This window comes from Coenobita brevimanus, chromosome 100 (assembly GCF_032717465.1).
Source record: "Coenobita brevimanus isolate Jiangsu-jjx chromosome 100, ASM3271746v2, whole genome shotgun sequence".
In the NCBI taxonomy this organism is placed as follows: domain Eukaryota; kingdom Metazoa; phylum Arthropoda; class Malacostraca; order Decapoda; family Coenobitidae; genus Coenobita; species Coenobita brevimanus.
The window spans coordinates 30,000,397-30,026,816 of NC_137053.1; the positions used below are offsets into that span (position 1 = coordinate 30,000,397).

At 41.1% G+C, this 26,420-nt stretch overlaps 1 protein-coding gene across 1 annotated transcript in view; it reads left to right on the top strand.

The window, feature by feature from the left end:
• Positions 1–26,420, top strand: part of LOC145414694 (periodic tryptophan protein 2 homolog) — a 632,863-nt gene that overhangs the window by 15,269 nt on the left and 591,174 nt on the right. Inside the window, exons 3-4 of the mRNA XM_080284215.1 lie at positions 14,579–14,707; positions 17,980–18,097. Coding sequence (XP_080140341.1) covers positions 14,579–14,707; positions 17,980–18,097 — 247 coding nt within the window. The remainder of the gene's footprint in view (positions 1–14,578; positions 14,708–17,979; positions 18,098–26,420) is intronic.

Here is a 26,420-nt window from a genome sequence, read left to right on the forward strand (position 1 = left end):
AACTAGGAAGATAGCTGTGTCTTTCATTGTACATTTACCAGTAAATCAATCAATCTAACAGTACTTGTATTTTGTTTCCGCCAGATTAATCGTGATTTCAGACTATTCAGGCACTTCTTCCCATCATATAGTCTGGATAATCGGGCTATCTCTGCATTTCCTTGCGTATCGAGTATCAATTTTCGTATCATCAAGACAGATATTTTCGTACTGTGGAATTTTTCCTATATTCAATTTTGTATCATCGAAAATTCGTACTTCGGGTTTTCGTATTTCGAAGACTCACTGTACTGTACTTGCCTATTAGAAATGTTTCCTCCGAACTCAAATCTAGGCCTACATTTTCTTGGTCTTCTCGCCCTTGCTTTGCCCAGGTTGTGGCATATCCTGGCTGTGCCACTAATGATACTGTACAACATACTTCTGCTCCAGTACATATAAATGTGGGGCAATTTCGTTATTCCCATGGAAACAAGAGGCTGATAAAAGTGTTCATATCACTTTCTGAAACTGGATGCCAAAAAATGCTCTTTACTGTACCCCTTGTCTGTGGGTGTTCACTGAAAAATTTATTTGTCTTCAGATTTGTCCACTCACCACATCTGCATCAAAAAATAACTTGAAAGAGTCCAAAGGCGACACAGTTTCAGATTCGCTGATCACTGGGTTCAGCCCAAAAAACTCAGTCGTAATTTCAGGCACGTGGTTGAGACGTGTGTCAGCAAATACGTCGCTTATCATCCACCGGTCACCTTTTCTTTTTCATGAATATCATCAGATTCATCACTCTCAGGTTCTTCACTTGACGAGTCATCGATATCTGAGTCCTGAGCCAACGGCTGATAGTCCTTATCACTCGAGGAATCGCAAGATTCCTTAAGAATACGCTGTGATTCGGCAAAATTCACTGTGGAAGGAACGACAATACACTCTCCTATGACACAGTCAAGACTGATCCTGATGGGATGCAGAGCTACTGTCTGACACGCCATCAATGATGTGCCCTCCCATGTACAGGTAACTCGCACGGAACACGTGGGTTTCGTTCCTACCGTGCCGTGTTAGGTGCGAAATCGCGTATATTTAAACTACTCTGTATTTTGCTCCCTAGACCTCCCAAATGTGTTGTTTTGCTGTTATCTGTCACTGGTAATCACTAGAAAGCACTTTAAGTGGTTAGAAGGTTTATTTAATGTTATAACTCACAAATACAGTACTCCAGAGCAAAACTTCAACACACAAATACTGTATGTAAACACAAGGAAACATTCCGACGCCGATCATAGGTAATCATATAAATCAGGTTAACTGGTACCAGTGCTTTAACTTACAAGTACATACCAGAACAGTACATATTTAACTTAGAAGTTCAGTACTGTGATATCGAATGATTTCAGTACATAATCTGTTAAGAATGGCTGAAAAAAAAATGTTATGAATACATTTTCACCTTTTTGATATATATTTATGGTAGTTTCGAGTTATTTTTTACGTTATCGTTGTGCCCATGCTTGGAAAAGGGAGCGAAAGAGTTGAATTTTCAGTCCTAAATGAGAAAACTGCACGTCCTCCAAGGCTAGGCTCTGCCACGGGAGAATAAAGTGGAGGGTCAGTCCGACTGGCAATAAGGAAGTTGTGTCACAACTTCCAGCTCCCACACCACGAGAATGGCTAAAAATAGAATCGTAATGCAGTTTCAGAACTAACAATAAGTCTAATTATTACGAATACAGATACAAAGCAGAAATAAATACGTTTACAGACGGGGAAAACGTACTTCTTCCGTAATAACATGTTCATCTTTCTCTGTCATTTTACGTTCATCTTTATCATTTTACCTTGTTATTTTCGCAATATATATTGCTGTCTCGTAAACAGGGTGGTTGTTTGTGTTTTGCAAGGGAGGAAAAAGATTGTATTTTCTGTCTGGGTCGAGATAATGGGTGTACCTATGCGTGGTTAGGCATGGCCACGAGCGAAAAAATCGTACACCCACTCATCACGATAGCAGGTGGTGAACTGACAGATGATACATGAGAGGGTGAAGTCAAGGTCAGTCTCATGTCCCAGATTTTCGTTCACTTCCCGAAAGTTTATTCACAGTTTTTTACAAGTTGCATTGCATCAAATGATCCAAACCATTACAGCAAACCTGAGCAAATAGGTAAAGATACCAAGACAAAAATGTATTTTTGTTATTATCAGTCTTTAACGAACAAACAAAAAAGGCAATATTCCAACGCCGATCATGGGTAATCATATAAATCATGTTAACTGGTTACAAGGCTTTATTTAATGCTTTAATTGCTTACAAGAACATACCAGAACAGTAAATATTTAACTTACAAATACAGTACTGTAGAAAAGCAGTACAGTAAGAGTTTAACAAACAAACAAAAAAGGCAATATTCCGACGCCGATCATGGGTAATCATATAATTCGGGTTAACTGGTTACAAGGCTTTATTTAATGATTTAACTTTATTTAAGTGCTTACAAGTACAGTACGTACGAGAACAGTAAATATTTAACTTACAAATACTGTACAGTACTGTGGAAAAAACGAACAAATAAAAAAGGCAATATTCTGACGCCTATCAGGTAAACTGGTTATAAGACTATTTCTTGCTTTAACGTTATTTAATAGTACTTTAAGTTGCACATAAACTTACCAGAACAGTACAGTACTGTAAATATTTAACTTACAAATACTGTGTTACTGTACTCGGGAGTGTCTCACTCACTGAATAATTTCCCGCCTAGATCGTCACGTAATCAAAACAAACCGCGCGCTGCGGTGACGTTCGAGGATTTGATCTTTCAAAGGCCTCTCCTGCGTTAATTTGTAGTTTTCATAATGGTTTTTTAATCTTATGTTGTCTTATATGTATCCCAGCCCTTACCGTGTATAATTGCGAGCGCGTTCCGTGAGATCGTGTTCCGTGCAAGTTACCTGCACAGGTATATTGGGATTGGCAGAAAAAAAATGTGGGTGGAGCTTATTTTTTCCTCAGTAGCATTTACGAGTCATTATGTAAGGCCCTAGCACAATAATCTAAACCCTCTGCTGTCTCCTTTGGTGACATTGCTATATGACGAGTCATAGTGTGCGCGCAGTGGAGTGTTATGACGACGTATAAGCGTCATCGTGGCGATGGGGTTAAATAAACATTTGAGACACTCAGACATATATTTGAGGTCAGTCCAAAAAGTAAACAAGCATTCCGAAAAGCAAATATATTGCATTTTGTAGTGCTGCATACTTCTTCCTTCACCTTTATCATTCTTTTTCTGTGTCTGCCCTCTCTTCCTTTTTTTCTCATCTTTCCTATCATGTCTTAATACTTTTCTTTCTTTTTTAGGTGGCTTTACATTTGAGTGACAAGCCTAATGGTTTCCTGTAAGCAAGGAAACCATTTACAGTGCTGGGTCATAACAATATAAACAACCCATACATTGGAATGTCCCTAATGAGAAAGGGCAGTGTGTGGAAACTCCTTGTACTGTTGTTTGCAGATGATACTGTGTTGTTAAGTGAAGATGAAAGGGAGCTGCAAGGCTTAGTGAATGAGTTTGGAAGAGTGTGTAAGAAATGGAATCAAAAGGTGAATGTAGGGAAGAGTAAAGTGTCTTTGAGAGAAAGTAAAGAGTCTTTGAGAGAAATTAAGTCACTGAATATACAGTGAGGTTGGATGATGAGGAAATGAAAAATGTGAGTGCGTTTAAATGTAGCATGATGAGTAAGAATGGAAGTTTAGAGGGTGAAGTGCTTGAAAGGGTACTGCAAGAAAGAAAGGTTGCTGGCTCTTTGAAAACAGTGATAAGAAACAGGGAAGTGAACATAGAAGTGAAAAGTTACTGCATGACAGTATTGTGATACCAACTTTAATGTATGGAAGTGAAGCTTGGACCTTGTTGGAGGGATGCAAGTCAAGAGTAAGGGCAGTGGAAATGAGTTATTTGAGAGGAGCATGAGGAGTCACATGGAGAGACAGACTGACAAATGAGGAAGTGGAGGAGTGTTGTGGTGTATATGTGGATGTAATAGAAAGCATTAGGAGAAGCACATTGAGGTGGTTTTGCCATGTGGAGAGGATGGAGAGTGAGAGACTGAATATATGAGGGAGATGGAGGGGGGAGGGGGGGAGGCCAAGTATGAGATGGAGGGATGGAGTGGAGAGGTACAGTGAAATCTCAAATTTCGACAGTTTAGAATTCGATGAATCAAATTTCGATGCATTTTGGAGTGGTCTGCCAACCTTTCTTTTTGGTGCAAAGTTGTGTATTTCAATGCTTTCAGGGCTAGACTCAAACCAAAACAAGCAATGATAATATTTTTTATGCGAATCAAAATGTTAGAAGTAAAGGAAAATTATAAGAAAAAGTATGAACCTAACCTAAGCCGTGATTTCATGAGAATTAAAAGTCAGCCGAAGTTTACTTCTGTTGACTTCTTACATCATAATGTTGACTTGGGTGCCATTTTCTTGTCCAGGCAAGGACAAAATCAGACATTGTGACATCATCAAATTCCAACTGGGACCCTTCAGGTTGACCACCTCAACAATGGTCGGGAGCAGTGTTGCCCCCTTCCAACCTGCTGCTGTTGGATCGCAAACGTAAACACCACTCACTGATTCTCTGTTCTTCTCCGCATTCTTCCCACTTTTCCCCATATTTAACCTTGGCTAAGTAAATAAGAATTATGTGGTGGTTATTATTTAGTTAAATGTGCAAATTTCTTCACAAAATTAAAGTACACAAAATATATGTGGTGAAGGCAGACAAGTTCTAAGATTTACAAGCTCAACATTTCGATAATCGTGTCAGCTTGTGAATGTAGTGTGGCTGGTGTTACGATGACAGAAACGTTTGTAATGTCATTACATATACTGAGTAGTAAATACTGAGTCAAGCAGTTGCTTTTACACTTTCCATATACTGGTAGACATTGTTTATTAATTATTTATGTCGCCGTATTTGTTGTTGTTGGTGAGTGGACGGGAGGAGGGAGAATGATCAGCTGATAGTTTGTTGTATTGGCGATCACTCACCGAAGTTCAGCCCAGCTGAGTTGGTCAGTCAATCAAAATATTTGACATTTCTTGCGAAATCATGGCTCTAATATCGTATGTGACGTATGCTCTCAGGGCCAGACTCCAACCAAAACAAGCAAAGATAATATTTTTGATGCGAACCAAAATGCTAGAAGTGAAGGAAAATTATAAGAAAAAGTATGAACCAAACCTAATATTGTATGTGACATGCGCTCTCAGGGCCAGACTCCAACCAAAACAAGCAAAGATTATATTTTTGATGTGAACCAAAATGCCAGAAGTGAAGGAAAAGTATGAACCTAACCTAATATCGGATGTGACATGTGCTCTCAGGGCCAGACTCCAATCAGAACAAAGATAATATTTTTGACACGAACCAAAATGCTAGAAGTGAAGGAAAATTATAAGAAGTATGAGCCTAACCTAATATCGTATGTGACGTGTCAAGAAGAGAATGAAAATCAACATCATTTATTCATACAGTATATGAAGCATACAATGATATGGTTCCGAGACAGTTCACCGTCCAGTCAATTCACCCGTAAGATAATTTCCTGTCAAAACTTGGACGATTTCCCGTCAGGACAATTCGCACTCTGGACGATTCCCTGTCATTCTATAAATACAGTGCTCGTCAGAAGTATCAAGCGCCTATGGTAGGGCACGCAATACTTATGGCCAAAAAAGAATCGCCCGTTTTTGATACAAAAACTTGTGCCAGATGTTTGGGGCGCGAACATGATGTCACGAGAGCTTGAGGCCATACTGCGCTCTGGTTGGTTCCCGCCTCAGTTGCCTACGGGCAGCGTGAGAGAGAGGAACTCCGCCACGTTTCATTCTCTTATTGCGCCATTTTTTACTGAGTGTCCTGCAGTGTTTTGGCTTTCGCCACTTTGTTATGGCACCTACCCGTGAACTATCAAGTGAAATCATATCCCAGATCATTGCTCTAAAGGAGGCAGGCCACCCCACGAAGGAAATTAGTGAATTGGTTGGTGTGGCTCAATCGAGAGTGCGTAGGTGGTGCGCCCGTTTTCGAGTGGAAAACAGTGGTGACGTTCCCACAAAGAAACCGCGGTCTGGTAGGCCCAGGAAAACTTCCCCGAGGTCTGTTAATGTTTTAAAACGTGCAGTAGAGTCTAATCCTCGTGTGAGTGCAAGGAAAATAAAGGAGAGCAACCTGGAAGTGTTTGGTGAGGTTTCTGTGCGCACAGTGTCTCAAAGAGTCCATGAACTTGGTTACACAAGTCACAAGCCTGTGAGAAAGCCTCTTCTTACATGTTACCAGCGACTTCGTAGGCTTTGCCTTTGCTAACAAATACCTTAACTGGGGTGAGGAGCAATGGTTGTCAGTGTTGTGGTCTGATGAGGCAACGTTTAGTGTTACCTGTAATCGAGGAGCATGGGTGTACCGGTGCAAAGGTTGTGACCCGCTTGACCCACGTTACGTGGAAAGCACAGTTAAGCACCCTGATTCACTCATGGTATCGGGTTGTTTTTCTGGTAAAGGTTTGGGGAAGCTTGTTGTGCTTCCCAAGAACTGCAAAGTGAATCAGGACGTTTATCTGGAGCTTCTTTGTGATCATTTACCAGAGTCCTTCGAGCTCACAGGTGCACGAGTGTTTCAGCTGGATGGTGCACCTGCTCATAAGGCCAAATCGGTCACCAATTGGGTTCGTGACTGCGAGGTATCATTCGTGAAAGACTGGCCAGGCAATAGCCCAGACCTCAACCCAATAGAAAACCTCTGGTACCTCGTCAAGAAGAATCACCAAGGGAAGGACGTGAGCTCTCTGCCTAAGCTGAAAGCTGCCATTCGTGACTCCTGGGACAAAATACCCCTCCAGCACCTCAGGAACCTCGCCCTTTCACTTCCATGGCGTCTCAGATCCGTGAAGAAGCGTAAAGGATACCCTACGAAGCACTAAAGGTAAATAAAATGCATTATTTATATGTTTTTTCAATGTTGAAAGGTTTGTTTCGTAGGAGGGATGCAGGGCGCTTGATACTTCTGACGAGCACTGTATACTTATTATTAACTAATCAATACTTTAATAACTCGAAGAAATAACAAGAGCAATTAAAGGAAGAGAATCATTCATTCATTCATTGCCAGACGCCATGTATCCCAGACGGGGTGGCCAATGGCTTAGAGTTAATTGTTTTACAGGGAGGGGCACTAATCCTCCACCAACCCCACTTGACACGTAGGGATGCCAACAGCATCTGGTGTTCCCCGGCGGTCACCCATCCAAGTACTAACCAGACCCAACATCAATAGTGGAAATACTGAAACAAAATGAATTACAGGTGGTAGCAAATACAGTAGGCAAACTACTGAAACGAAGAGAAATATGGTAATTATGAATATAAGGAGCAACATAAAAATGAACACTAGAGACTGAGAAAAAAAATAGTCATGTTGTTTGAGGACAAGAGCTCCCGGATGGGAGTAGGCACCAACAACAACAAGCCATGTGCAAGGCAATGCTCTGTTGTCGGCGCCCGTCTTGCGACTGTCCTTCCAGCAGCCAGCCCTCTACAGCCAAGTGCTGCATTTTCAGCCTGTACCTTCCACATGTGGACATGCATTTCACTGCAATTCAGTTGTATGTATTTTCTTTGTATTTTCGTTGCAACTTACCTTTTTCAAGGTGGCAAGTAAGAGTGGTTCTTCGGGTAGCAGTGGTAATGGACGAAAGCAGCCTGGCACCTCTAAATCTTTGCAGCCAAAGGAGAAATGGCAATACAGGAAAGCGCAAAAATACACCAAGTATACACTTGCTGACAGTATGGCAATACAATGCAGAACTACAGTTACTTAACGACAATTATAGTTCATAAAGTTTATAGGGGGTGTGGGCAAAAAATCATGATTTTAGGTAGTTAGGTTCGGAAGGCCCGGAAGGAAACTAATTTTTCCCATAAGAAGTTCAGTTTAAATTTCGATGATTTGAATTTCGCGGTGATTTTTAGGTACATATGCCCATCGAAATTTGAGATTCCACTGTATATGAACTGTACACTTCAGTAAGTTAGTGTAATAATAACAATAAAAATTAATAAACAAAAAATATGCAAGCATTTTCCATGCAGTTGATTTTTTGAAAGCTGAAGTTTGCATAACATGGGGATCATCTGTATAGGCTTATTCAGTGATGGCTGGAATTTAATGAGTGTTATTTAATTATTATTGTCAAGATTATTGATATATGGAATTGCAATGTATGGTATTTCCTTATGGTAAAGCCCAACCACACTACAGATGACTTGCACTAATTGGTTGAATGCCATAAACAGTGTCAGAATTATTCATTTATTGAAGTACTGTACAGTAAAAGCTCGATTAACCAGAATGCATGGGGATTCTTCCATTCCGGGTATGGAATTTTTTTTTTTAATGAATGTTATTTCTAGAATTTTTCTGGGAGGTCAAACAAATGAAATAGTACCAAACTTGGGACTTTATTTCATAAAGTATATTATACAGAATTAGATACAGTACAGGTAATATACAGTACAGGTACACTCACGCTTTCTAATATCTGCCCATGTGTTCCCCCTTCCTACCTCAGTATACCAAGGGAATAGGGGACGGGGGACGAAACGAGCTCCACCTTCCACTACCTCAGCTCCCGACAATCCCCCATACCTCTACCGAACCCCCCCCACCCATTTTTCTTAACTAGCAGTTACATCTTAAGCTGATTTCATGCTTAACACTCTTGGTCCCACATCTAATACAAACAGAGAACATTAGGATATGTTAAAAGAATATAACTCTCAACATGTTGCAGCAAGAAATTAATGCATTATGAAGACAGTGAAACAAAAACGTTAACAACGGCCACCTCAGGCCTCCTGTGCTGGGTGCACACACACACACACACACACACACACACACACACACACACACACACACACAGGGATTCAATCTGGGCGGACGTGCGACTCTGGCGCTCCGTGCCGAATCATCACGGCCAGTGGCATTACCTAAATTAGTATCTTTGTATGAGTCAAGCTCAGTACCAGGTTAGACTAAATGATTGTTCATTATTAAAAGGAAAAAAATAATAAGTTTAAACAAGACTTGTTCAGACAGGAAATATAACCAAGACGAAAGAATACGCTGAGTCATCTCTGAGGTTTGTTAAGACTACGACAACATGGAGATTGTAAGTACATGTTCTGCACTTTAAGTATTGCAAAATGGATACATACTTTAGTAAAGCAAATTTGGAAAAGAAAAGGGATAAAGGTAAAAAGCAAAATGATTTCTACCAAGAACTGGTTGAAGTAGAGACTCACAATAGACTGGTCGAACATGTAAACAAACTGGAAATGGCTTTCAAAAATGAAATTGATGAAATAAAGAAGCAGATGCACTTGCAAAAGGAGGAAATAGAAAAACTAGGAAGGGATGCCAATAAGAAAGACACAACCATCAGTGAACTAACAGTGGAATTGAGTACACTTAGGAAGAAAATGAGTGAAATGGCAAGTACAGTACAGTAGTCAGTCACGAGAGTGTTATGGAAGAGTTCAAAAATGACACAGAGACAATTAGGCAAGTTAGCAGTCTTATTGACCAGAGCAGTGATATTGAGGAGAAGATAACACAAGTGAATGAAGCTGTGCAAAGCTACAAAAATGATGTAGAAACCACGTATGCTGAAATGGTGAAAGTAAAGAAAGACTTAGAAACAAGGGTGGAGGATAAAAGCATTAAAAAGGAGGTGAAAAGAATAATCCAAAACAATCCAAAGTTAGTCAGAGATTCAGTAGAGATAAACAAATCAATAGTAATCACTGGTATAGAAGAGGAAGAAGTTAAAAACAATATCACAAGAGACAAAAAGGAGATGACAAATGTAATGGACTTACTGAAAGAAGTATCAGAGTAAAGACATAGAGGAACACAAAAGGTTAGGGAAATACGAGAAAAGCAAGACAAGACCTCTAAAGGTGACTTTCCAGAGTGTAAACACTGTGGAAGAGATACTAAAAAATGCAAAGAATCTTATGGAAAAAAGAGGAGTTCAAAAATGTATGGATAAAAAGATGCCTAACGCAAGAGAAACTGGAATTACTGAAAGAGAAAAGGGAGGAAGCAAAAACAAAAAATGAGGGAAGATCAGAAGAGGAGAAGAAGAAATTTTTTTACAAAGTAATAGGATTGCAGGTACGAAAGTGGTACACAAACAGGATGGAAGAAAAAGGAGGAAGGTAGTAAAACCATGTCATGACAAGTATATAAACAAGATGATAAAGTTGATGTACTCAAATGTGTATGGAATGGTATCTAAATTACTAGAGATGAATGATTATGTCAGAGAAAATGAACCACAAATAATATGCCTAACTGAAACAAAATTAACACCAAGGATATCCAATGACATACTAAACTTAGAGGAATACAATATATGGAGAAGAGACAGAAATTTAAAAAAGGAGGAGGAATTATAATATTAACTAAGAAAAATCTAAAAGTCAAGGAAATAAAACTAGATATACCATCACAAGTAGAACTGATTGCAGTAGAGATCAACACATCTGAAGGTAAAGTAATTGTAGCCAATTTGTACATGCCACCCAGATCAAACACATGGGAAAGAGATGAATATGAGGACCTGGCAGAGAGTACAATTCAGAGTATAAGATCATTGCTACATAAAATGGAAGAGAAATCGGAAAGAATTATACTAACTGGGGACTTCAATACAAATATAAATTGGAATACTCTAGATATAAATAGCCAAGAAAGCTGTTGGGAGCAAAAGCTCCTTTATCTCATACAAGAGTTTTTCGTAACGCAACATGTGAGGAAAACCACCAGAAAAAGAGGACGTTGTACCTTCAGTGCTAGATCTAATATTTACTAGGCAAGAAAATGATACTGACAGTTTAATATATCACCCTCCACTCGGCAAATGCGATCATGCAGTAGTAAATTATAACTTCAGGATAGCATATGACATAGTAAACAGCAATGACAGTTACAAAAAGAGCCTAAACTATAAAAAGGGAAATTATCAAGACCTAAAGAAGTATTTCTTAGAAGTTGATTGGGAAAATGAGCTTAGAGGACAAGATTTAAATGCTGTATATAAAAATTTTTGTGAATTTTATGAAATAGGAGTCCAGAAGTACATCCCACAGCACAAAGAAGCAGATAAGAAAATACAGAAATGGTTCAATACAGAATGTAAAATATCAAAAGAAAGAAGAGATTTGTTGTGGAATAGATACAGAAGACACAATAGTGAAAGGGCGTATAATAATTACAAACAGGCAAGAAACGAGTATACAAGAATAAGGAGGGAAGCCCAAAAACAGTTTGAGGAGGATATAATAAATAAAAGTAGTGATCAACCAAAGCTGTTTTACAGCTATATCAGAAGCAAAACCAAAGTAAAAGATATAATACAATCCATTACGAACGAGGGAATCACTTATACACAAGAGAAAGATATTTGTGAAGCACTAAATAAGAATTTCCAATTAGTTTTTACAGAAGAAAAAGATTTTGAGAGGGACTATGTGGAAACGTTGGGTCTGGTTAGTACTTGGATGGGTGACCGCCTGGGAACACCAGATGCTGTTGGCATCCCTACGTCAAGTGGGGTTGGTGGAGGATTGGTGCCCCTCCCTGTAAAACAATTAACTCTAAGCCCTTGGCCACCCTGTCTGGGATACATGGCGTCTGGCAATGAATGAATGAATGAACTATGTGGAACACGCATGTCCACACATACTACCAGATATACAAATAGCAGAAAAGTAATACAGGAGGAGTTAAGTAGATTAGACAGAGGAAAAGCAAGTGGTCCTCATGAAATTTCATGTTGGGTATTACGAGAATGTGCAAAGGAGTTAAGTAAACCATTATTTTTAATTTTCAAGAAATCCCTGAGTCAAGGTAAACTACCTGATATTTGGAAAAAAGCAAATATAGTCCCCTTATTCAAGAAAGGAAATAGACAAAATCCACTCAACTACCAACCAGTATCACTGACCAGTGTCGTAAGCAAGGTATTAGAAAAACTTATAAGAAAAGCTTGGGTAAATCGTCTAGAACACAGTATGATAACAGAAAGACAGTTTGGTTTCAGAAAAGGCAAATCATGTGTTACTAATCTGTTGAGCTACTATGACAGAGTAACAAACACAATACAGGAAAGGGAAGGATGGGTGGACAGTATCTATTTAGATTTCAAGAAAGCTTTTGACACAGTACCACACCAAAGACTTTTATGGAAACTGTACCATCAAGGAGGAATTCGAGGCAAACTTTTTTGCTGGATGCAAGATTTTCTTATAAAAAGAGAAATGAGGACAGTACTAAGAGGAAACTACTCATCATGGAAAGAAGTAACTAGTGGAGTACCACAGGGTTCAGTGCTGGCACCAATCATGTTTTTAGTGTATATAAATGATATAAACAGTAACACTGGAAATGAGAGCTATCTGAATATGTTTGGAGATGATGCAAAAATACAAAGGATAATTACTAACACAGACTCTTGTAAAGAGCTACAAGAAGAATTAAATAAACTTCATGAATGGAGTAGTACATGGCAAATGGAATTCAATATGGACAAGTGTCATGTAATCAAGTTTGGTAAAAGTGGAAAAAGACCTGATTGCGATTATAAGTTAGGAAATAAAACCTTATACACATCAGAAAGAGAGAAAGACCTAGGTGTGATTATGAATAACAGACTATCTCCGGCTGACCACATCAGCGAGAAAGTACGGAACATGTATACACTACTTGCAAATATGAGAATAGCATTCACATACATAAATGAAGACATGCTAAGAAGGATAATAACATCATTCATTAGACCAACCCTGGAATATGCATCAGTAGTCTGGAGTCCTCATCTCAAAAAGCATATAGACAGGATTGAAAAAGTTCAAAGGGCCGCTACAAGATGGATACCAAGCTTAAGGGACCTAAGCTATGAAGAAAGACTAAATAAACTGAATCTACCAACACTACAGGAGAGATGGAAAAGAGATGACATGATAATGCTATATAAGTGCATATCAGGAAAGGAGAAAATAGACATAAATGATTACTTAACATATGGAGAAGCATCAGCAAGAGGACACTGCAAAAAACTGCATAAGAAGAGAGGTGATAAAGACGTAAGGAAATTCAGTTTCCCAAACAGAGCAATTGATCAATGGAATGCACTACCGAATGAAATAGTGTGTGCCAAAACAATTCACAAATTTTAAGGATATGTACGATAAATATGGTTTAAGACACGGGACAGTACAAGCTTGACTCATTCCTGTAAAGATACAATTAGGTAAGAACACACACACACACACACACAATGAAAAACACAGACATAAACACACCCAAACACGCTGGCACAGACACGGACGCATGCGAACACCCAACGCATGAGGCCTGGGATGGCCATTGTTAACGTTTTTGTTTTACTGTCAATGTTATAATGCATTAATTTCTTGCTGCAGCGTGTTCACAGTCATATTATATACGTTTTACATATCCTAGTGTTTAATATTTGTGTATTAGTAATGTGACTATGAGTGTAATGTATGTGGTTAGCTTGAGATGTAACTGCCAGTTAAGAATGACAAATGGGGGGCTGGGAAGGGTAGGGGTATAGGGGAGAGTTGGGAGCTGGGGTAGAGGCTGGTGGAGCTCGTTTTGTCCCCCCCTCCCGTCTTCCCTGGGTATATGGGGGTACAAAAGGGGCACCCCTGAGCAGAAATTGGTGATCGTGAGTGTACACTACAGTACCAAAAAAAGTCCGGTATCTGGAATATTTTCGACCCCATTCCGGATCGAATTTGTGTTCCGGTTATACTGATGTGCCAATGCATCGGATGCTGGTTATTCGAGCTTTTACTGTACTGTGTATTTCCTGCTGGTAAAAATTTACCCTACTACAGCTGACTTCAATTCAATTTTTATAATGACCTTAAAGTTTATGAGTATTTTAGTAGCTAGACGCTAAATAAAACCCACACTTGTAGACGAAGAATATATTTACCAAGCAGGGTGAACACTGCCACCATCTTCAGTGGTCAAGATAGAGAGAGCGAATGACATTTCAATGCAAGGGCTGCTTTTTATGCGTGTGTGAGTGGGAGGGTGGGGCAAAGGTGAGGTGGTTTGGGGAGGATTGTAAGTGGGGAATTCCCCAAGGGGGAAATGGGGTACATTACCAGACAGGTCAGGTGTAATTCCTGTCTGACCTCACCTGTGTCGGTGTGGGAAGGGACATTCCCGCCAGGGACCTCATTATAGGATCTTCCTTGTACATGCAAGAGTGATTCATCCATCCTTTAGTAGCTGCATGAAATAACAATAAAAAAGCATCGTTTAGATGCACCAGAAGTACTTTAGCATGGCATCTAAGCAGTATTTTTTCTTAGCTATGATGTGTCCTCCATAGCTTAGTTTTGTATTGGCACCCAGATGTTACTGTGTCATTAATTTCATCATTATACTTATTCAATACTCTGTCTTCCAACTAGATGGTGAACTGCACGTCATAAACTTGAATTTTCGGAGCGTGATTTACCGCAAATCCTTGTATGGCCACATCAGGAGTATCCACTTCAGTCCAGATGGAAAGCACTTTGCTGTAACAAAAAGAAATGGAGGTGAGCAGTTGCTTGTTATAATCATCAGTGAAAGAAACTAAGGAAAGTGAGAGGTGAAGAAAGTTGATGTAAGAGTCATGTTGTTGTTGTTTTTACTTAACCCAAGGCAGTCTGGCTGAGCAGACCCATTGACCACAGCTAAGCTGCTGCTTTCGTGGGTCCATCCGACAGGTATAGTACATGCACTTCGTTGGAAATCAGCACCTCTTTGTGGTGAATAATCCCTTAGCCAGGTCTTTCTCCACAACCAGGTGCTGGGAAGTACGAGAAGGTTTGGCCCCCAGGTGAATGCCAGAACTGATTCTCTCCCCCCAGGGTGCACAGCACCAGCACATTCTGGCTCCTTGTCGGTGTTAATCGTAAAAAAGTAAAACTAACGATTGGTCATTTTTTTTTGTAGAGAACAAGCGTTATTTATGAAACGAAGATAACTGATGAACAAATTATGATATTTACCAGGGAGGTGGTGACCATCATCCACTCACTTGATGTAGTGCTGCCTACTTCCTCCGTCATCTTTATCATTCTTTTTTGTGTTTGCTGTGTCTGCCCTCCTCTCATCCTGTACCTCTCATCTTTCCTGTCACTTTTCAGTACTCTTCTTTCCATCTCAGGTAGTTTTACATTGAGTGACATACTGCCAGGTAAGCATGTACAGTGCTGGGTGGTAACCATATAACAAACCCATATATGTTCCCAATATGTCAGCAGGTGGGTTGAAGAGGGTTAGTGCTCCTTCCTGTAAAACAACTAACTCAAAGTCAGACGGGGGACCAGGAGGCTGGGATAATTCCATGGATGGAAATATGCTGTGAGGAAGTGATGGGAGCTTTGATATAACTGAAATTGGTGTGGCTTCCAGTGTGAGTTGGTTGTGTGGCGAGTTGCATTATGATGATGGGAAGGTGTTTGTTGTATGGTTACTTGATACTTGTTGAGCTTGGTTCATAAGAAATAGGGTGAATTTAGGTAGGAGAGATAACAAATAAAGTGACTAAAGTGAAATCTATACAAAGATTTACAAGTTTAAGTACATTATGAACTCCAAAACCAAAACATCCAATTCCCCAAATCATCCACTTTCTAAAATATATTTCATGCTATAGAGGGCTGTTGATATCACATGTCCTCTTATAATAAGTGTGTATTTGAACACAGAACACTCCTAGTCACACTAGACATTACCAAAACTTTTGATACCATCCCCCGCCACAACCTCACAAACAAAATATTCAACACAAACATGCACAGTAACACAAAAAGATGGCTGGCAAACTATTTAACAGGCAGATGTGCACATGTTACATTTGCCGGTCAGTCATCGAACATCAGGAACTTCACAAATGGCATCTCTCAAGGAAGTGTTTTGTTCACTACACTTTTTAACCTATACATGCACAACATGCCCACACCCCACACACCACGAATACAGATAGCTTCCTATGCAGATGACATAACACTCACATGTACACAAAATGCAAACACAGCCACACACATCCTCTAACCTTACCTCAAACACACTACACAAATGGTTCACCACAAATTGACTCAAAATATCTCCAGCCAAATCTGCAGTGACCCTTCTCACAAACTGGACAGCAGAACATAGTCTTATTCCACACCTCATCATAAACAATACCCCCCTACCAAACACACACACACACACACACACACACACACACACACACACACATGAAATCCTTAGTGTAACATACAGTACATCAGTGTCATTTAAACAGCACATCACAAACATTAAAGAAAAATTAACACCAAGACACAATGCCCTAAGGTTATTTGCCCTTACCAACATTCGGACACAGCAAAGAAACAACCACCACAGTATACAAACAATATGTGCATTCAGAGATGAAGTATGCAAGCCCTGCTTGGGCATCTAACCTCACTGAAACACACTACAACATCCTACAGACCATATAGAACAGACTGCACAGCTACTACACCTACAGACCACCTACACCAAGAAAACAAAGTCCTCACAGTCAAGGATCATCTAGACATGAGAGGCACACAAATTCTTGCCACAGCCTCCACAAACCCACACCATCCACTGCACAACATTGCAGCACATCCACACACACCAAAGAACATCAAAAGAATGGCCAGCACAGGATATCATACACAAATACTGTCATCTCTCCCCCCCCTCACCTGCCTCAGACCAGCTTCTAGAAGCTCAAATCACTCGCCGCTCCATTCAGTCATTCAGAAACAACACACAGCTGCATGCACGGCCTCCTGATATCCACCCTTCTGAATCCTATCTCCCTTGTGAGGACAGGGTCCACCTGGCCAGGCTTAGATGTGGGCATCATCCAGCCCTCTTGAGTTATCAGAAGAGGTTGGATGACTCCTCACTGATGACTGTCCAGGATGCAACACAGCACCCCATACTATTAAGCACATTATGGAAGACTGCATTCCACACAAATGCCTGCACCAACAACACAACATACAGTCCTTGCGAGCTGTGTGGGAAATCCCAGTCTCGGCCATGGCCTTCCTTAGGGATTTGGGGCTGTTCAGCCAGACTGCCTAGGGAACTACTACAACTACTACTACACAAAGTTGTTTTAGACATGTATAAATGCTAATTATTAATGTAAGGTACTTCAGTGTACTTATCTCTTCATAGTACTCTAGACCATTCTACATGATTTTGTCTAGTTATCATTATAATTCCACTTAAAAAAATATTTATTTTCTGTTAAGGCATTGGAAGCAAGCATTTCAGATTTGAGGGTTTGCACTGTAATGTGATATAAAGATGTCTTTCCATCATTCACTGACTTATAATTTCTTTTTTGTGCCTGTTATTGCATCTCTTATTCCTATATTATAGTATTTTGCATTTTCTGCAGTGTATGCTGCATGTTACAAAAGGCAAGATTTTTGTCCTTGCACATAGCCAGTAATAACCAGAAAAAGGTCTGTGGAACAATTTGGGAAATGGTGCTTCTGGGAATGTTTGTATAATTTGACTATCTCTTTGCATAAGTTGTACAGTAACAGTTATTGTAAGAATTTTATTTGTATAAGACCATAAAGTAAGTATCCATAATCATGTATTGCTGTATCACTGATCACGTTGCTTTTCATATTTTGTCCTTTAAACATTCACTTTAGTTTGGTTGTGAAGGGTTTGGTAACTGTATGAGTAAAGTTCAATGACTGTACAACCAGTCTTCAATACAGATTTATACTAGGAGAGTTTATAAATGTAGTCCTAAGAAATTTCCATTGTATACATTCAGTGTTTGTGTATGAGGCTCCTTGTGTCAAGAAGAGGGTGTTTGATCCATTTGTGCTGGAGCGAGTGTATACTGGTGCCACAGGTATGACCTCCTGCTTCGACTGGTCATTTGATTCCAGGTAAGTCACAATTATTTTCATGTAGGGAAAAAGGTTTTCATTTAATTTTTATTATTTTTATGGTGATTTTCATTTAGAAAAGTTTTATAGGGTGTAATCAGATTTGCTAAAAAGTGCAGACAAAGAATTTAGCTGCGATTGATCAAACCCAGCCCACGTGATCAAGCAAATCCATCTGCCATAGTCAAGCAACTGTCTGTATGAAGTTGTTCCTTAAGTTCCCTACACTATTATTTTGTTTGCTTGTAAGTGTGGTATGTGCTGTGCAATGTTCCATAATGTGTATCATGTTGTGTGGGGCTATTCTACAAGCAGGGCTTGTGTCATCTGTGATTTCAACCAGCCCATATTAAGCAGATAGGTGAGGGCTGGATGATGTCCTGATCCAAGCCAAGCTATATGAACTTGATCATAGCTATTGAAGGACACCTTCAATGGGTGAATGGCAGGAATGGGGGCTTATGATGTATTGTTCTGATCAAAGTGTTGTATTTCCCTGCGCATGAAGCAAGTAATATGTGTTTCTTTATTGCTGGTGATGGAATCTCTGGAGATGGGATGTCCTTGATAATGTTTGTATGGTTGATTGTTTTATGTACAGCAGCATGGGCATGATTATGATTATTAATCAGAAAATCATAATCCATGGCGGTGATTATGTAATTGTAATCAAATCGTAATCCATTTTTTGAAAACTGATAAAATCATAAGCATAGTCTAATAAAAGATTAAAGCCATAATCATAATCATAATACAAAAATTTGATTATAATAATCAGTTATTTGAATATGATTATTGTGATTACAGTAATCCCTCCAAGATCCGACGTAATAGAGACAAAGGCATATCCGGGACTTGGGAAAAATGCCCCTAGACAGGTACTTATAGACCCCAACCCAACCTAACTTCGAAATCCACCTTAATAACTCCCTACCATACATGCACAATACCTATTTAAGACTCTATTCACACAAATAATGGACAGAAACTGTAAAATAAATGCAAAGGAACCAGATAATGAGAAATTAGAAGTGAGTATGGAAAATATTTAGCAGTGTACAGGGTACTTACGACATGTCTGTGACCATCACGAAGATTAACCCGCCTCCTCTATGGCTTTGACAGTGGTGAAGGTGTCCTTGAAGCACGTACATTAATCCAGTGTTGTTCTGCACTTAATCCTTTGCACTGTGAATTATAATTGTTTAACACTGCACATTCTGTTCTTACGTGTGCCATGCCAGTTGCAACATGCCAGTGTTGCACTCTGCACCTGATCCTCTGCACTCTGAATTCTAATTTCTTAACACTGCACAACACTGTAAATTCTCGTGTGGTCTAGTAGCGAGATATTGCGGTTTATTCACTGTTTACAAAAATGAGCACGTGGGCAGCCATTGCGACAAGCGTGCAGTCACGACGGCAGGTAGGCAGGAACTGGGGAAGATGCAGGGACACTGTAGCAGACGTCGGAGGAACTGCACACGAAAACACAGCTGTTCGTCACCACATGGCAAATTTAAAGTAGGGATGAACACATATTGGCTTTTTTCTGTATTTTGACATTTTTTGGCCATTTTTGGACTCATGCTCAAAATGTCCGGGACTTGGGGTGTCCGGGACTTGGGCTTCTGGGTCTTAAAGGGATTATTGTATATGTATTGTGGTAGGTGGGGGGTGCTCACCATCCACTCACTCGATGTAGTGCTACTTTGAGTGTCTGCCTTTTCCTCTCTCCCATCCTTCCTCTTCTGTATTTCTTACCTTCATTCTTTCCTCCTCCTCCTGCATATGAGTGACTCTACACACCCTGTTCTGTCTTTCCTTCCTTCATTCTTTCCTCTTCCTTCTGCTGTTAAGTGACTCCACACTGAGTGACAAGCCAAATGGTTTCCTGTACACTAGGAAACCGTTTACCAATCTGGGTGGTAACCATATAACCAAATTATGGTGCCTGGTGGTTTAGTGGGTAATTAACCCCTAAAACGCGGATCGTCGCTTTTGCGACGGTCGGCCCAAAGGGCAAAACGGCGGGTCGTCGCGTTTGTGATTTGAGTTAATTTTGAATAACCGCGGGCAAGCAGGCTCAAGCTGGTATTGTCTCTCAGTCCCGCCACCCGTGAGCTACTTTTAGCACACTTGACCTTTGTACTACTGACCTCGGTTGTTGCCAAGTCTCATTTTTTTTACCCACGGACGCACTGATGCGCGGCCCTCCCTCGTCGTGCGATATGGCAACGCGCGGATGGCTGATACGTGTCAATCTGCGCCGTCATCTCGCAAGCACTTTTTGCTATTGGGAAACGCTTGTTTCCCCAGTTGTCACACTGTCATTTTTTCGCGCGGTTTGCCCCAGACTAGCGTCAGTCCACGCAAATCTGCCACGGTGACACCATGTCAGGCTCTAGCTCTTCTAGTTCCGTGCCTTCTAGCCCTCCGAAAAAGGGTTTTGTTACCTCTACGCCCTTCAAAACTTTACAAGTGACTACCAAGGGGCTAAGTGACTCGGCCATAGCATCTGAACTGTTGAAAGCCTCTATGGACTACGGCAGTGGCAGTGGGTGTTTTGTCTAGCCTGGCTGAATCAGAGACACAATCGAGTGCTGATTCAGCCCCTGAAGTGATGATTTCTGTGCCCGAGGAAACTGTGACTGTGCCCAGCACCTCTACAGGGAAGGCCCCGGTGAAAAGGGGCCTCGAATATGGAAAGGGAGAGAAAAGGAAGAGGAGCGGAGACAGCAGTGCACCGCCATTGTCCACTACGCCACGCCACACCACTGCAAGCCCGCCACGTTCTCCCAGCCCTCTTCTCTCGTCCTCCTCGTCTGCTGTCCTGTCTCCTGAGTCATCGGAGTCTCCATCACCACCGAGAAAGGGAAGTAGACGAGCAATGTTACGTATGAGAGGTTATCGTAGGCCTAGTGTTCGTGTCAGTAAAGTTAAGTCCCCTAGGCAACTCAGGAGTCACGCCACCGCGGGTGACCTTGACCCAAGCGATAATCTCCCTCCAACCACCACCACCACCACCACAACACCAACACGGCCTGGGATAACCTCTCCCTTACCTACTATTGCCCAGCCTGCCTCACCCACTCCCACACGACCTGCCTCACCCCCCGCCGCCCCAAGCACCTCCCAGCCTAGGCAGGGAACTTTAGATGCTTTTGTGTGGTCAGAGGGATCAGATTTTGTGCCTGAAGATCTGCCCTTTGACGAAAGTGAGTGTGGACTTCAGGCTGACTTCCCTGTGGACGACGATGGTGAATGTGTTGACTACCTGTTGGCCTTCCTTGACGACGAGGTTATGGAGCACATCTGTACCGAGACCAACGGGTACGAGGGGCAATGTGCGCCAATTCGCTGCGACGCCATCCACGTCGCGGATGGCATCATGGGTGCCTTTGACGATCCGCGAGCTTTTTGTATTTATTGCCTTGATGTTGCTTATGCCGCACAACTGGAAGCATAAGTTGGAAGAGTACTGGGGTTCCGACGAGCTGTGCCCAACACCAGTATTCAATAAATACATGAGCCGCGATCGTTTTAGGCAGCTGATGACTTATCTTCACTTCGCGAATAATGATGAGCCTTCCCAAACTGACCCATTATGGAAAGTGAGGGGAATCCTGAACATGATCAAAGATAAGTTTACGAGGTTCTTGCGCCCTTTCAAGAAAGTCGTGATTGACGAGTCTTTGGTATTGTTCAGGGGCCGTCTTCGGTTCGTCCAGTACATTCCAAGCAAACGCCACTGCTTTGGAATCAAGTTTTTCGTGCTGTGCGACTGCAAGACGGGGTTCATCCTTGACTTCGTCATCTACACCGCCAGCAATGTCGACTTGGATAAGACTGACCCCCTTGGATTCTCTGGTTCTGTGGTGAAAGTGCTTTTGGAAAAGTACTTTGGCGAGAATCATGTCCTGTATACGGACAATTATTATACAGCTCCAAAACTCGCCAAGTACCTTTCTGAACACGGCGTCGGCTCCTGTGGCACTGTCAGAAGTAACAGGGCACATTACCCTGCCTTCCCAGAGGCTGAAAAGTCAAAGCGGGGAGACGTGCACCTGAAGAAATCTGACAAGATGCTTGCGATCAGGTGGCATGATAAGAGAGTCGTGAACATGCTCACCACAGTACACAAGGGTGAAATGCTGGCAACAGGGAAGGTCGACAGAAGGACTGGCGAGCCTGTGATGAAGCCTGATGCTGTAATTGACTATAACGTCAATATGCGGCTGGTGGACAAGTCGGATATGATGATTGGAGAGATTGACTGTCTGAGGAAAAATCGTCGTTGGTACAGGAAGGTGTTCTTGCACTTGATTGACATGTGCATGTTGAACGCCTTCATCCTGTATAAAATCAAGAACAGGAAGCCAGCCAACTACTCTCTCAGAAGATTCTCCAAGACTTGTGTCTACCAGCTGCTTCAGCGTAATGGCCAGGTGCTTTCAACAGGTCCAAAACGCCACCCTCACACACCTCCAGACCGCCTACAGTGTATGGCCTACCTTCAGCGACACCGCCTGGAGCCACTGCCAGCCACTGCAAAGAGGGGGAAAGCACTGAGGAGGTGTCATGTGTGCAGCCACACTACCAGGCAGGAAAGAACTTTTAGGCGCACCTCCTTGCAGTGCAAAGAGTGCAAGTTCCCTCTGTGCTTACCCGTGTTTTTTCGACTACCACAGCCTAAGTAGATTTTGAAAATAAGGGTAAAAATATTGGGAAAAATACTGAGAGTGACAGTGATAATATTGTTTAGTTTTCTTTTACGTGCTGACAGTGACAGCCTGATGAGTGTAAATTAGTGTATGTACTTGTAAAAGCACTGACAGTTACAGTGTTTTTTGTTGTAAATAATTGTACGTAGTAATCATATAAGTATTGCGAGTGACAGTCACTCCAGTGTAAAAAGATAAAAGCATATTTTCCTATTCTATGTTCTGAAAGTAAAAGTTTTTTGTGTATAAAATATTATTTTTATAACACTGGACAGTGACACTGATGAATAAGGTAAAAAAAAAAAAAAAAAAAAAAAAAGATACAGTGAAAGTGAGCGATAGAAATGAAGTGCGAGTGGCCGACAGGAGCGAGAATAAAGTGCCTGCCGTAAGGCTGAATAAACTCGCGCCGCGGTGGTCTTCCTCATTCCCAGTCCACAATACTGGCAGTGACATTGATTTTTATTACCGTAATAGTGACAGGCAAACGTTTGCGAAGTCCTATGATGGAAAAAAAAGGAGTATACGTGTTTTTTGCCGAGAAAAGGCAAATGTGACAATATTGACGGGAAGATCGCCACTGCGCTGCATGTCGGCCATGCGCTCCGTCCATTTTAGCCTTATTTTCAGTTCTTATTTACAAATACGGATTCCAAACAACCTGTACGTTGTTGTATAAAGTGTACTGTGACAGATTGAGGCTGTGGTAGAAAGAAAACCGGGTTTCTGGAGGTGTGAGAGTGAAGACTTTGTTACCCAACTTTGCAAGTCTTCACAAGTCCTTGGGTAGTCAACGAAGGCTCAACATGTGGCTCAGGAGATAGCTGAATGTAAGTAATATATGCCATAAAAATTTTAATGCTCTAGGGTTAATCTATGATTTTTGGCTAATATTTTTCCACAGGTACTCAGACCCCGCTACAACCCCGCCACAGGGGGGGGGATCGCGCGTACACAGCCGCGTTTTAGGGGTTAAGGTGCTCCGGTTGGATTGAGCATGTGTAGGTTTATATCCAAGGGGTGGTTGGAGTTTTTTGCTCACATAATGCTACTCAGGGATGAATGAGGCTGGTCACTCTCATATTAAATGTCAAGACCAACTTGCCAAGTCCTGGGTTCCTATACCCCTTAGTGGGGTGACATAGGATTGGATGATGGATGGATGGTGATTATTTGTTCATAATTTTCATGCAACAATATTATATATTACATAAGTATCTACTTAATACATCAACTACACACAGTCAAACATGTTCCAGCTTGCTTGGGAGGCTGCTTGTCTGTGCATGTCTGCCTTTTTTTTGTTTTTTATGTATCATCTGCAAACAACAGTACAGGGAGTTTCAAAACACTGCTTTCACTCAGTAGGGCAGCTCCAACATCCACTGCCCTACCTTAATCTCTTCTATAACCCTATCCATATACAGATTGAACAACCATGGGGACATGACATCCCTGTTTCAATCCAGCATTCGAATAGAAAAATTCACTCAGTTCGCAATCCACACACACTGCTGCCTTTGCCCCCTCATTCATACTTTTCACAGCATTCACCAACATCCCATTTACTCCATATAATCTTAATACTTTCCACATTTCTTGTCTATCCACCCTGTCATATGCTTTCTCCAAATCCATAAAGGCCACATACAACTTCTTTCCCATCTCTAGAATCATTTCCTCGTAAAGACCCAAGAATGAATATCTGATCTGATCTACACAACACAACCTCTTCTGTTCCTAGAACCTCCCTGTTCTCCAACTATTTCTTCTGTTATTTCCCCAACTTTGTCAGTAAATTTATTACCATTAACTTTTCCTATTACACTTAGAAGGCAAATGCACCTATGATTACAACACACTTTTTTTCCCCCTTTTCCTTTGTCCAGGGGAATAATTATTCCTGACTTCCAGTCCTCTGGGACTCTACCATCCTCCCAGGCCAATTTGCACATCTTCCATATCCATTCTATTACCATCTCTCCCCCATGCTTCATTATTTCACCACACACTCCATCTGGCTTTCCCCATTTTGACTTTCATCATTACTTCCACTACTTCCATCTTACTGATTTCCTCCTCTCTTCTCACCTCCCTCCTTCCCCCAGTCATATATACTCGTATTACTTTCATTTTCTTCAGTCAACAGTCCAACAACAAACATGACAAGTGCACTCTTCCATGTACAGTAATCCCTCTAATATCCGAACGCCCAATATCCGAACATCCCCATTAACCGGACATAATCGTCCCGGGATCCAATATTCCCAAAATGGGCCAAAAACCGCAAAAAATTCGAAAAAAATCTGACTTTTTTCCCACCCGTAATTTGAAATTGCCGCGTGGCGCCAAACAGCTGTTACACCATGGTCCCTTCACCCCTTCCTTTCTCCCGCCTCCCCCCTCCCCTGTCAGGGTTGCCATTTGGTATTTTTCATTACCAGGTGTGGGCCAATTTGGTAATGAAAAATTCGTTTGGTAATGAATCAGAATAATGCATTACCAAATGGATTTTTCACATGTATGAGGATACACAGGATGGAGATGGTGGATTGTTTGCTCTCTCTGATTAATGTGATAGCCTAAATAGTGTGATAATAATCAACATACTGTTAATTATAAGAAGAGTGATTACATGTATTTCCACTTGTGTATATAATTAGTGAAGAATAGATGCTCGCTTTACGAATTTGGTAATGAAAATTAAAAATGGTAATGAAAATTGAGGAGTTTGGTAATGTGGTGGCCGTTGCGATCTGGCAACTCTGTTACCCCGCCATCATCAACAGTCACAGTCTAACTCCGATCGAGAGCAGATGCTTATAGCAGTGCAAGCCACAGATGCTTGTTTTTTGTGAATAAACAGTGAATAAACTGCAATACCTCGCCACTAGAACACACGGGAATTTACAGTGTCGTGCAGTGTTAAGAAATTAGAATTTAGAGTGCAGAGGATTAACTGTGGACTGCAAACTGGTGGTTCAAACCAGTCCAGGAGCCAGGGACTTGTAAGTACCCAGAATGTTTAATACTGTATTGTATAAACTCACCTCTAAAACCTCATTTTATGGTTCTTTTGCATTTATTTCACTCTTTTATGTCCCTTATTGGTGTGATTTGGGTCTTAAATAGGTGCAATGCATGTCCAGAGGGAGTTGTATAGGTTTTTTTCTGAGTTAGGGTCCATAAGTACAAGTCCAGGAGGCTGGGGCCCAATATCCGGACAGGATCACTATCCGGACATGCCTTTGGCTCTATTACATCGGATATTGGAGGGATTACTGTACTTAGACGCTTACGGTATATGTATCTTTTCATTTAATTTATCATTTGCACTGATCAAGACGTGATAACTTTAATTCTTTGTGGCTGGAGGGAAGCAGCCGCCATGTTGGCGACGACGTCAGTATTCATACTGCAGACGACACTCCAGTCCATCACACAATACTTTACCAGTAACAGAAATAATAGTTGTACCTACATGGCCACTGTAGATCCAAACTACCCCCTTCAGGTATGTTGTGAAGAATACATTTCATGGTGTAAATGGATGGTACCTGTTGGGTAAGTAAATTGTGGTGAAATCGACCAGAAGTAGC